Below are 12,082 nucleotides of genomic sequence, written 5' to 3'. Positions count from 1 at the left end.
TCAGACCGCATAACAACATACATTGTTACCTTTGTCATCGGTATGTTACTTGCCCGAGATTCGATCGTCAGTATCCAATACCTAGTTCAATCTCGTTACCGGCAAGTCTCTTTACTCGTTCCGTAATACATCATCTCGCAACTAACTCATTAGTTGCAATGCTTGCAAGGCTTATGTGATGTGTATTACCGAGAGGGCCCAGAGATACCTCTCCGACAATCGGAGTGGCAAATCCTAATCTCGAAATACGCCAACTCAACATCTACCTTTGGAGACACCTGTAGAGCACCTTTATAATCACCCATTTACGTTGTGACGTTTGGTAGCACACAAAGTGTTCCTCCGGCAAACGGGAGTTGCATAATCTCATAGTCATAGGAACATGTATAAGTCATGAAGAAAGCAATAGCAACATACTAAACGATCGGGTGCTAAGCTAATGGAATGGGTCATGTCAATCAGATCATTCAACTAATGATGTGATCCCGTTAATCAAATAACAACTTCTTTGTCTATGGTTAGGAAACATAACCATCTTTGATTAACGAGCTAGTCAAGTAGAGGCATACTAGTGACACTCTGTTTGTCTATGTATTCACACATGTATTATGTTTCCGGTTAATACAATTCTAGCATGAATAATAAACATTTATCATGATATAAGGAAATAAATAATAACTTTATTATTGCCTCTAGGGCATATTTCCTTCAGGCTTCACAGGAAGACCAGGCATATCAAGCGTCGCTTCAACTCCATTCGTGAAAGTGTTCAAAATGGAGACATAGAAATTTGTAAAGTACATACGGACCTGAATGTAGCAGATCCATTGACTAAACCTCTCCCTAGAGCAAAACATGATCAACACCAAAATTCCATGGGTGTTTGATTCATCACAATGTAACTAGATGATTGACTCTAGTGCAAGTGGGAGACTGTTGGAAATATGCCCTAGAGGCAATAATAAAATGATTATTATATTTCCTTGTTCATGATAATTGTCTATTATTCATGCTATAATTGTGTTATCCGGAAATCGTAATACATGTGTGAATACATAGACCACAACACGTCCCTAGTGAGCCTCTAGTTGACTAGCTCGTTGATCAAAAGATAGTCATGGTTTCCTGACTATGGACATTGGATGTCATTGATAACGGGATCACATAATTAGGAGAATGATGTGATGGACAAGACCCAAACCTAAGCATAGCACAAAGATCGTGTAGTTCGTTTGCTAGAGCTTTTCCAATGTCAAGTATCATTTCCTTAGACCATGAGATTGTGTAACTCCCGGATACCGTAGGAGTGCTTTGGGTGTGCCAAACGTCACAACGTAACTGGGTGACTATAAAGGTGCACTACGGGAATCTCCGAAAGTGTCTGTTGGGTTGGCACAAATCGAGACTGGGATTTGTCACTCCGTATGACGGAGAGGTATCTCTGGGCCCACTCGATAATGCATCATCATAATGAGCTCAATGTGACCAAGGGGTTGGTCATGAGATCATGCATTACGGTATGAGTAAAGTGACTTGCCGGTAACGAGATTGAACAAGGTATTGGGATACCAACGATCGAGTCTCGGGCAAGTAACGTACCGATTGACAAAGGGAATTGTATACGGGATTGATTGAATCCTCGACATCGTGGTTCATCCGATGAGATCATCGTGGAGCATGTGGGAGCCAACATGGGTATCCAGATCCCGCTGTTGGTTATTGACCGGAGAGGCGTCTCGGTCATGTCTGCATGTCTCCCGAACCCGTAGGGTCTACACACTTAAGGTTCGGTGACGCTAGGGTTGTAGAGATATTAGTATGCAGTAACCCGAAAGTTGTTCGGAGTCCCGGATGAGATCCCGGACGTCACGAGGAGTTCCGGAATGGTCCGGAGGTAAAGATTTATATATAGGAAGTCCAGTTTCGGCCATCGGGAAGGTTTCGGGGGTTACCGGTATTGTACCGGGACCACCGGAAGGGTCCCGGGGGTCCACCGGGTGGGGCCACCTATCCCGGAGGGCCCCATGGGCTGAAGTGGGAGGGGGACCAGCCCCTGGTGGGCTGGTGCGCCCCCCCCCCCCCCCCTTGGCCCCCTCTGCGCCTAGGGTTGGGAAACCCTAGGGGTGGGGGCGCCCCTCACTTGGCTTGGGGGGGAAGCCACCCCTTGGCCGCCGCCCCCCTTGGAGATTGCATCTCCTAGGGTCGGCGCCCCCCCAAGGCCCCTATATAAAGAGGGGGAAGGGAGGGCAGCCGCATCCTTGCTCCAGGCGCCTCCCTTTCCCTCCGTAACACCTCTCCTCCCCGCTTGCGCTTGGCAAAGCCCTGCCGGGATCCTGCTGCATCCACCGCCACGCCGTCGTGCTGCTGGATCTTCATCAACCTCTCCTTCTCCCTTGCTGGATCAAGAAGGAGGAGACATCTTCCCGACCGTACGTGTGTTGAACGCGAAGGTGCTGTCCGTTCGGCACTTGGTCATCGGTGATTTGGATCACGGCGAGTACGACTCCATCATCCCCGTTCTCTTGAACGCTTCCGCTCGCGATCTACAAGGGTACGTAGATGTACTCCTGTTCCCCTTGTTGCTAGAATACTCCATAGATTGATCTTGGTGATGCGTAAAAAAAATTTAATTTCTGCTACGATCCCCAACAGACCATGCTAGTATTCCCTCTTTTTTTTGCCAGGAATATTTCCTCTTTTCTTTGGCGCAGTTACTTTGCTGGAGCCTGAAGGAATGAAGCAGTGCGAGCAGATCATGGCTCATCGAGGCGCGATTATGGTATAGCGCCGAGAAGTGGTCGTGGTAAAAATGGTCCAGGGCATGGGATCATTTTGTCGACATAACAGATGGTAATGAAAAGATTGTGCAAGTAGGATTTTGTGTGGGAGTCATGTGGGATGAGCCATGGAGGGCGTTGAACGGAGTAGCAAACAGGCGAGAGGATTTTTTGTGCTACGACATGATTGAGCTAAGCAGAGACCTCGTGGCTTAGTGGAAAAGATATTGATGGGTGGTGATGTAAGACCAAACCTATGGTCCGATGTTCACAAATTATAGGTGAATTTTGAAAAAGACCACAAAATACACAATGAACCCAAGGAAAAATTGAGAAGAAACACAAGAGGAAAACACTATTGAACAAGAACCACACACAAGTACATAAATCAGAGGGCAAACTGATGGATCTCAAGCATTCAACAATAATAAAGAAAAGTAAGATACTACAAAGGAAGTTTTGTCTCCACTTTCAAGCTTCCCCTGCATATGGTGTTGTTGCTTTCTTGTGATTGCACTCCTCGTCATGTGTGAATAAGATAGAGTCAAGTAGTGTCCTCGAATGGGACAAGTAAACTCATGAAAATGAGAAGATTCACTTTAATATATGTGATGCGCATGTTCCTTGGTAACGAAGCCAAGTTCATGGTGATGGCTCTAGGGTGCTCCATATCAAGTGGGCTGGTATATGAATAAGGTTTGACGACATGCGGGTGGCTGCGGGGATGTGGCTAACATTGGGTGCACGACAAGCTTCATCTGACACTTGCACCCTCAACGGACGTTGCATGTGGATCAGTCGGCTCGATGTGAGTGTTTTCCTAATTTTATTTATCTCCACATTTCTAGTACAATGAATTTCATTTTTACCCCCTTTTTCCATGTTTGTGACAACATTTTACCTTATTTAGCAGTTTTTTTTTCACATTTTACCAATTTTACCCACGTTTCGGTGCTGATTGCGCCTGCCACATCGGCTGGTTTGTTTTCTCTGGTTATTCGCACCGAACCGAGTAGAACCGGACGCACCGCGCCGCACCAACCTGTAGAGCCGCACCGCACCAACCTGGTCGAGCCGCACCGCTGGGCTAGGGCGGCCGCAGCAGCCGGGCCGGCGAAAGGGGGCAGCTTGGGGGACGGCGCGCCGCGCATCGGGTGCTGCTCCTGCTGTTGCCGCCGCGTCGAAGGAGGGGAACGCGTGCGTCGGGTGAAACAGGGCAGCTTCGTTGGGGGACGGCACGCCGCCGCGTCGAAGGAGGGGAACCGACGCCGCGGAATGCGTGCGTCGGGTGATGGTGGTGGTGGTGCTGCTGATGCAGGGCAGCGCCCGGCGAGGGACTGAGAAGGGCTGCTTGCGTCCTCGCCGGCGAGCGTGAACGGGAGGCCGTGCCCCGTTCCCAATGAGCGGCGGGTACGGGTGGTGGCGACTGGCGAGGGAGCATGCGGTCAGCGTCAAGATCCGGTGGGTCGCCGGCGTTGGCGGAGCCGTCGTCCACGCCGCCGACGATCCAGCGGAGGAAGGTGCTGTCCTGCGCGGCGGGTTCGGCTGGTCCTGCATCGCGGCCCCTCCGGCCTGTCATTGGCAGCCCATTTCTCTTAGCTGTGCGGCCCAGCCCATTCTGCTCAGACCCGAGCAAACAGCAGACTCTTCTTCCTTACCGCGTGTCCTCTGCTACTCCACACCCCCGCGCGATCATTGAGTGGCTCACAAACAGCTGAAGCCATGGAGGACGCTTACCTTGTGCCGGCGATCTTGTGGCTGCTGCAAACCATCCTCGGCACCCTCGGAATCCGTGAGCTGGATTCGTGGATCCGTCAAGCCGGGCTTCAGGATGACACCGAGAACCTCAAGTCCGAGCTCGAGGTACTCCAGGCGGTGGCCTCCGATGCGAAGGGGAGGACGCTCCAGAGCGCGCGGCTGGATAAATCTCTCGCCGATCTCAAAAGGTTTCTGTACGACGCCGACGACCTGGTCGACGAGCTCGACTACTGGAGGCTGCGGCACCAAGTCGAAGGAGGTATTGAATTTGAATATTGGAAATCGATTGTATTTCAAATTCCTGTTAAAATTTGATTTATGGTACTAGTTAGAATTCAAACTTTTGACGTGGTTGATCACATCAAGCATCAAATTACCCCTATTTCAGTCGCCAACACGGTTTCTATTTCCCAAGACCCGCTGCCATCTTCGTCCAATGCGTACAATCGCCACGCCTCTGACGGTGTTACCCAGCCTTGCACCGCAGCCGCAACGACTACTGCCGGTTAGCCGCCACAACGACCTCTGCTCCACCTCCACCTCGGTAAAATCTTTTCTGGTCTAGCAGGACCATGCTAATAGCCCTCTTCTTTTGGCGCAGTTACTTTGCAGGAGCCCGAAGGCATGCATGAAGCAGCGCGAGTAGATCATGGCACATCGATGGACGATGGTGATAATATACTGCCGAGAAGAGGTCGTGGCAAAAAAAGGTCCCCACATTGGGTTGATTTTGAGGAAATATATGACACTGATGGAAAAACCGTGGGGGCAGAATGTAGACACTGTAAAAAGAAACTTAAATACGACGGTAAACAAGGGCCAAGAGTCTTGATGACTCACTCCAATAGTGCCAAGTGTAAGAATACGCGAGGAGCACGTCCCCAGCCGCCAAGCCATTCAAGGTACGAATGTACGATTTGAAACTCAAAACACGACGCACATCTTATTCTGCATCTCGTTTTATTCTTTGAAAGCTTTTATTTGCATCTGCGTAACAATCCCTTGTCGTTCTAATAGCCGATCCTCCATTTTTCTTCTTCTCACAGCATAGATGCTGCTGCTGAAAATGCCACCCCCGTTGCTGTCATTAATTCTTCCAGCATACCAATAATAGGAACGAATCAAGAGCCAACACAAATTACCTCAGCTATTGCTCACCCTTGGAATAAGGACGAATTTTCCAGCAGGATGCAGGAAATAACACGTCAGTTGCATGACATCCGAGAGGATGTGACAATGAATATAAACATGCTCGGGTTATACTCTGGTGCAAGTTCAGTTCTCCATCAAAGTACAGCCTCAGATCCATGCCGAAGAACATCAAGTCTTCTTCAAGGCAAAGTGTATGGGAGAGACAAAGAGAAGAACACAATCATAAAGGTGATGACTGCTGGGAAATCTGACAGTGTGACTGTCGTGCCTATTGTAGGCATTGGAGGTGCTGGGAAGACAGCTCTCGCACAATTTGTATATAATGATCCGAAAGTGCAAAACCAATTTGACCACAGCACATGGGTCTGGGTGTCTAACAGCTTTGATGAAATGAGAATCACAAGAGAGATGTTAGATATTGTCCCTCGAGAAAAGCACAAAGGGTTATGCAGCCTTGACAGACTTCAGCTGGTCTTGAAAACTCATATTGAATCAAAGAGGGTTCTGGTTATTTTAGATGATGTCTGGGATGACCTGAATGATTGCAGATTTAACCTAATACTTGCTCCTTTCAAGTCAAACAATGCAAATGGCAGTGTGATCCTTGTGACGACTAGATATCTCTCTGTTGCAGAAAGGATAGGAACGACTGAACCAGTTGTGTTAGGTGCTCTGGAAGATGACGATTTATGGTTATTGTTCAAAGAACGAGCATTTGGTGATGAGAACTACGAAGGGCATGGAAATCTAACAAACATTGGACGAATAATAGCATGCGAGCTAAAAGGCAACCCATTAGCAGCAGTAACTGCAGGGCAACTATTAAGAGTTGATCTTACTGTTGATCATTGGATTAATATTCTCAAGGACGAAGACTGGAAATTGGTGGGGCTCAGTGGAGGCATCATGGCTGCTTTGAAACTTAGCTATGATCAGTTGCCGTACCATCTACACCAATGTTTCTCATATTGTTCTATATTCCCTGACAGTTATTGGTTTCTTGGCGAGGAGTTGGTCCGTATTTGGATTTCACAAGGATTTGTCAAACAGAGCCACCATCCAAGTAAGAAATTAGAGGAGATAGGAATGGACTATCTGGCTGATTTGGTGAACCTGGGATATTTTCAGCAAGTTCAAAAAGACTCCTTTCTAGTCAGTCAAAATTCATATGTTGTGTCTGGTCTTATGTATGATTTTGCAAAGATGGCTTCAAGAGCTGACTGCGCAATTATAGATGGTCTACAATGCAATGATATATTGCCAACTGTACAGCATTTGATAATGGTATACAACAAATATCAGCAGCATGGAAACGTGTCTTGGAGTAACAACTTTAAAGAACATTTGCGAAATACAGTTACATCCGTGAGAAAACTGAGGACATTACTGTTAATTGGGCAATATGACTGTTCCTTCTTCCAATCCTTCAAAGGCATATTCCAAAAGGCACATGATATACGTCTGCTACAGATATCTGCAACATTTCAAGAAGAAAAAACATATAAAGATTTTAATTCGCTCATGCACAGTTCTGTAAATCCTACTCATCTTCGCTACCTAAAACTAACGGCCAAGGAGCTGCAAGGAGATTTGCCTCAGTTTTTGAGCAATTTTTGCCACCTTCAAGTATTAGATGTTGGCTCAAATTACCTTAATGTACCTCATAGCATGAATAATCTTGTCAGTTTGCGCCATCTTGTGGCAGTTTCCATTGCTAGAATTGGCAAGTTGGCCTCACTTCAGACACTAAACAATTTCAGCGTAGATGATTCTGATGGCTTTCGGATTATAGAACTTCAATCCATGAACGATCTTGCCCAGCTTAGGATTTCTCAACTTCAAAATGTTAAAACTCGGGAGGAGGCTTGTGGGGCAGGACTGAGATATAAACGACACTTGGAAAAGCTGCACTTGTCCTGGAATATGTCAGATGTTGAATCTGACTCGGATGGCAGCAATGAATCTGACTCGGATGACAACAATGAATCTGACTCGGATGACAGCAATGAATGCGAGAATGTCATGAGCTCTGAACCTTCTACCGGCATAGAAACAGAGGAGTGCTTGCCAACAGAGGTGCATATGGGTCTTGCAAGTTCTACCAGCATCGTGGAAATGGAGGAACGCTTGCTAACACAGATGAATGAGGTTCTTGAACCTTCTACCAGCATAGAAAATGAGGGGTGCTCTCCGGCAGAGGTGCTTGAGGGTCTTAGACCATACAACAACCTAAAGCATCTTGAGATATCTGGATATAATGGTGTTACCTCTCCTTCTTGGCTTGCTAGCAATACCTCTTTACAGACTCTGTATTTGGATAGCTGTAGAAAATGGCGGATACTTCCATCTCTGCAAAGGCTTCCGCTTCTTAGAAAATTGAAGTTAAGAGGTATGCCAAGATTAGTAAAAATATCAGTTCCTTCATTAGAGGAGCTGCTGTTAATTGAAATGCCAAAGTTGGAGACATGCTCCTGCACTTCTATGAGGGAGTTGAACTCTTGTTTAAGGGTTCTGAAAATTAAGAATTGCACTGTACTGAAGGAGTTTGATCTGTTTGGGAACAGCCATGAATTTAAAATTGAGCTGAAGTCATGGTTGCCACGTATTTGGGAACTCATTATCCACAACTGTCCTCTTTTGCTGGTATCACACCCTTTACCATCTTCAAGTACTGTTTCTAGGATTTCCATGAGCGGAATTCCAAAATTTCCAAGAATAGATTCACGGTCCTGCGGAAGTTTAACCATCGGCGAGGATCCTGAGATGTCTGATTCTGATGATGAATATGGTTCTGGTGAGGATCGTTTTGACAAGTTCTCTGATAATCTATCAGTGTTAGATGGAAATATTTTGGCATTCCATAATCCAAGGTTCCTGACAAAGTTGACAATAAGTCGTTGCCGAAATCTAATGTATATTTCATTCAAAGGATTAAGTCAACTTGTATCCTTAAAGAGACTGGAAATAGTGGACTGTCCAGAACCTTTTGGTTTCAATGTTCCACCAGACCATACCCATGAAGATTTATTTGAAGCTGATACCCATGAAGATTTGACAGCTGCAAATTGGAATGCCCTCCCATCTCTTGAATATTTAGAGATTTTTTCATGTGGAATAACGTGGCAGTGGCTATCTGTGATTCTACAACATGCGCCAGCACTAACGGAATTGAATTTAAAGAACTGCCCAGAACTGGAATCTCTACAACTGAACTCCTGCACGACACTGCAAAAGTTGAGGGTATATAACTGTGAATCGCTCGGCACACTAGAGGTCTTGCAATCCCGTTCCCTCAGGGATATGGAAGTATATCATGTCCCAAAATTGAAATCCCTACAGCTGCACTCTTGCACGGCAATGGAAGAGTTGGTCATCCGTGGAGCTGCAGTCTGCATGCTAAGGGGCTCGCAATCACTCAGGCAGTTGCGACTCCATGCAAGCCAGTATTTGGAATCTCTACACCTGTGCTCCTGCACGGCACTGCAAGAGTTGGATATTTGGAGGTGTGCATCACTCTCTACACTAGTGGGCTTTCAATCCCTTGGCAGCCTCAGGCGTTTGATTCTACATGATTGCTGTGGCTTGCATTCATGTTTGGAGGGTTTGCCAGAGCAGGACTACGAATTATGCCCTCGACTGGAATTTCTTGAAATCAGTGATTTCTCTTTCCTTGCCACATCGTTCTGCAAGCAACTCACATCACTCCAGCGGCTAGTTATTAGTGGTTTTGCAGAAAAAACAACAGCAGAAGGACTGACAGATGAGGAAGAGAGAGGGCTTCTGCTCCTCGGTTCCCTCACAGAGCTCCAATTTGCATATTACAGGCCTCTCAAATATCTTCCTGCAGGCCTGTACAGACTTCGCTCCCTCCAGGTGTTGGATATTTCATTTTGTCCGAGCATCTCAGGATTGCCGGACCTCCCGCCTTTTCTAGAGGAGTTGAAAGTCTTCCGGGGCAGTGAGGAGCTGAAACGTCAATCCAAATCGCTAGTGTCAAGCAAGTTAAAGGTCAAAATTGACGACCAATATGTGAGCTGATTACTCGTGGCTTGTTATGCACACATGCACAACAGATACAGTTGTAAACTTGTACTGCTTTTGAGGTATACTTCTACCATAGATCGTGTTATGTACAGACGTGCTATTTTTTTTTTGTATATAAGTATAGAAAACTGACCTTATGCCAGTTCCTCGACAGGTTTGTTTTCACTTCAGAACCTCATCCTCTTGTGATTTGTTTTGCTGCCATATCAACAGGTAACCAGTCTGTTTAGCTGTTTGATATTCATTGAGTCTTGTGAACTGACAAAGATTATTATTTTTCTTTTCCTTGACATCTGAAGGAACTCCAAGACACAATTTCCAGGATGTGTTGTGCTGTTCATCACAAGTTGGCCACAAGAAGCTTATTCAAAACTTCCTTGATACACTAGCCAGAAATACTCTGCAGCTACAGCAATGCACTTTGTATTTCGGAACTCCACCTCTTAGCCAGCATATGTTGCTCCATCAGAATTCAGGGCGCGTCGGCAGACACTGATTTGCTCATAGATTTGAATATGCGACCTTGCTGGGTTTGGCTACAAATTTTTTTTCATTGTAATATGTACGTTCCAAGGAATTCGTTTTGTTTTGTGGTTTCTTTTGTGATGCCACAAGACCAACGTGTTGTGCTTCAGACAGTGCGTGGTTATTCAGCCAGTTTTGCTCCAGAGCTATAGAGGAACTAAATCTTGTTGAATCGACACGATTCTGAATTGAGTCGTTCGCTCCTTTGCGCCTTTGTTACAGGCTGAAGGCGACTATGCGTCTCCAAGTTCCACCCTTTGGTTTCAGTTCATGATAGTAGGTCATGTTATTTCCAGAGTTTAGATAATGCAGTTCAATTTTTTCCATCCAGAGAGTTAGTCAGTTGCACTTTAATGCAGTTCTGGACATGATGCAGATTATGTCCAGAGTTTGCTTACCTTCTGTGTATATGGATTCCATCCAGAGAGTTGTCAGTCGCACTTTGTGCAGCTCGGACCCTCCGAGCGAGTTGTTTGGTGGATCCAGGATGCTACATATGCTATTCACGTTTGGTACCAGTGATATTTCTCCGATACCTCCGACTCCGTGTCATTCAAAATTCCGTTCGGGCACAGAGTGAGTTGCATCCGGACGCCCCGAGAGAAATCCAGTACAGGATTACAGTATAGTTGGAACTTGGAACCATTTCAGACACTTCCCGGTGTTTCAAAGAAAAGAAAAAAATAGACCAATAGGGAATAGCCTCGTGGCATTTTTATTGAGAAGAAACAACCCAGCCATAGGCAGCATTTGTTAACTGATGTCTTATTAAGAAGAAACGCACCCTGCGGGCTCGAGTCATCGTATTTGTTAACTGATGTCTTATTGATGTATTTTGTGGCATGTTTGCGTTAAGGCATAGGCAGCATTCAGTTTTTTTTCATTCGGTAGAGTAATATCTCGGGTTATTACATCTGCACTCTTTGCTCGTATGGTTCACATGGCCTTTCTGTGCAGTTGAATCATACATGTTTTGACTTCACAGATACCTGGAAAGTGCGTGTTTATCGCGGCTGCACGATAAAGCTACACATACTTACTTTTGTTTTATCTTTCTACCTTGGCAGGCTACATGCACAGGTCCTTACCCTGGCTGCCTTGGGCTGTTCTGCACTGGTGGAGTAGTACTAAGATCATCAGTCAGGTTCAGGATCAAAAGTTCTTTCCATCCGACAGAAACCCCCAAAAATACATAGGATACACTGTAGAAGCGGCAGCAACTTATAGGCACCCACATCAGCTGATTAGGAATTTCTTGATGTTATTTTCTGAGCAAACAATGCGGCATCCTGTGCGCCGTTATCGAAATTCTTCAGGCTGCCTGTTTTCTGTATAAGCTACTGAACCAGCATTCAGATGCAGCCATATGCAGATGCGTGGTAACGGAAATATGTACTTTCCTTAACCACACATGAAAGTAATGAATGAAATGTTTCCCTCTTACCACTGATGAAGTAAGTAAACTACCAAGAAAATTCCATATTACATGCCTCCTAATTAAGTTGATGTGCAGAAGCTTCTGCTCAAGACAGTAAAATTTCATTTCCTGCTTTGGACGCCCCCTTCCATTGGACCCACAGCCCCATATGATGAGATTCCTTCCTCTGTTTGAAATATATAGTACTGGGAGGCATTAATTAATCACGTGCTAATATGCTGCTGTGGAGATGATGGGTGAAACATCAGTGTTGCTTCCTGCACTGGGTGCCTTCTGGTGGATCTGGTGGCCGGTTAGTTTATGGTCTCCTATTGGGTGATTAGTTCATACTTTCCCGAGTTGCATTGTTTAGTCTGGACTTTGGACTAAACCTAAGCTAGCTGCATGG

At 45.9% G+C, this 12,082-nt stretch overlaps 1 protein-coding gene across 2 annotated transcripts; it reads left to right on the top strand.

Moving 5' to 3' along the window:
• Nucleotides 1–3,823: 3,823 nt before the first annotated feature.
• LOC123187521 (putative disease resistance protein At3g14460) lies at nucleotides 3,824–10,399 on the top strand. Of its 2 annotated transcripts, none has more exons than XM_044599394.1 (6): nucleotides 3,824–4,794; nucleotides 4,924–5,040; nucleotides 5,137–5,437; nucleotides 5,582–9,790; nucleotides 9,886–9,944; nucleotides 10,031–10,399. In XM_044599394.1, exons 1-4 carry the CDS (start codon nucleotides 4,500–4,502, stop codon nucleotides 9,723–9,725), a joined length of 4,857 nt encoding a protein of 1,618 aa, XP_044455329.1. In that variant the 5' UTR covers nucleotides 3,824–4,499; the 3' UTR covers nucleotides 9,726–9,790; nucleotides 9,886–9,944; nucleotides 10,031–10,399. The 2 variants fall into 2 exon arrangements, with proteins under 2 accessions (XP_044455329.1, XP_044455330.1); XM_044599395.1 differs by having other exon boundaries at nucleotides 9,875–9,944.
• The last annotated feature ends 1,683 nt before the right edge of the window (nucleotides 10,400–12,082 follow it).

This window comes from Triticum aestivum, chromosome 2A, assembly GCF_018294505.1.
Source record: "Triticum aestivum cultivar Chinese Spring chromosome 2A, IWGSC CS RefSeq v2.1, whole genome shotgun sequence".
NCBI classification, from domain to species: domain Eukaryota; kingdom Viridiplantae; phylum Streptophyta; class Magnoliopsida; order Poales; family Poaceae; genus Triticum; species Triticum aestivum.
Note: the sequence above shows the minus strand (reverse complement) of the source record. Positions and strands in the feature narration are given on the sequence as shown.

What these genes read in the sequence shown, in the direction of transcription:
- LOC123187521 (XM_044599394.1), top strand. Translation starts at nt 4,500, where the DNA reads ATGGAGGACGCTTACCTTGTGCCGGCGATCTTGTGGCTGCTGCAAACC. An exon ending in GCGGCACCAAGTCGAAGGAG is followed by an intron (nt 4,795 to 4,923) that starts GTATTGAATTTG and finishes CCCCTATTTCAG; the next exon opens with TCGCCAACACGGTTTCTATT. An exon ending in CAGCCGCCAAGCCATTCAAG is followed by an intron (nt 5,438 to 5,581) that starts GTACGAATGTAC and finishes TTCTTCTCACAG; the next exon opens with CATAGATGCTGCTGCTGAAA.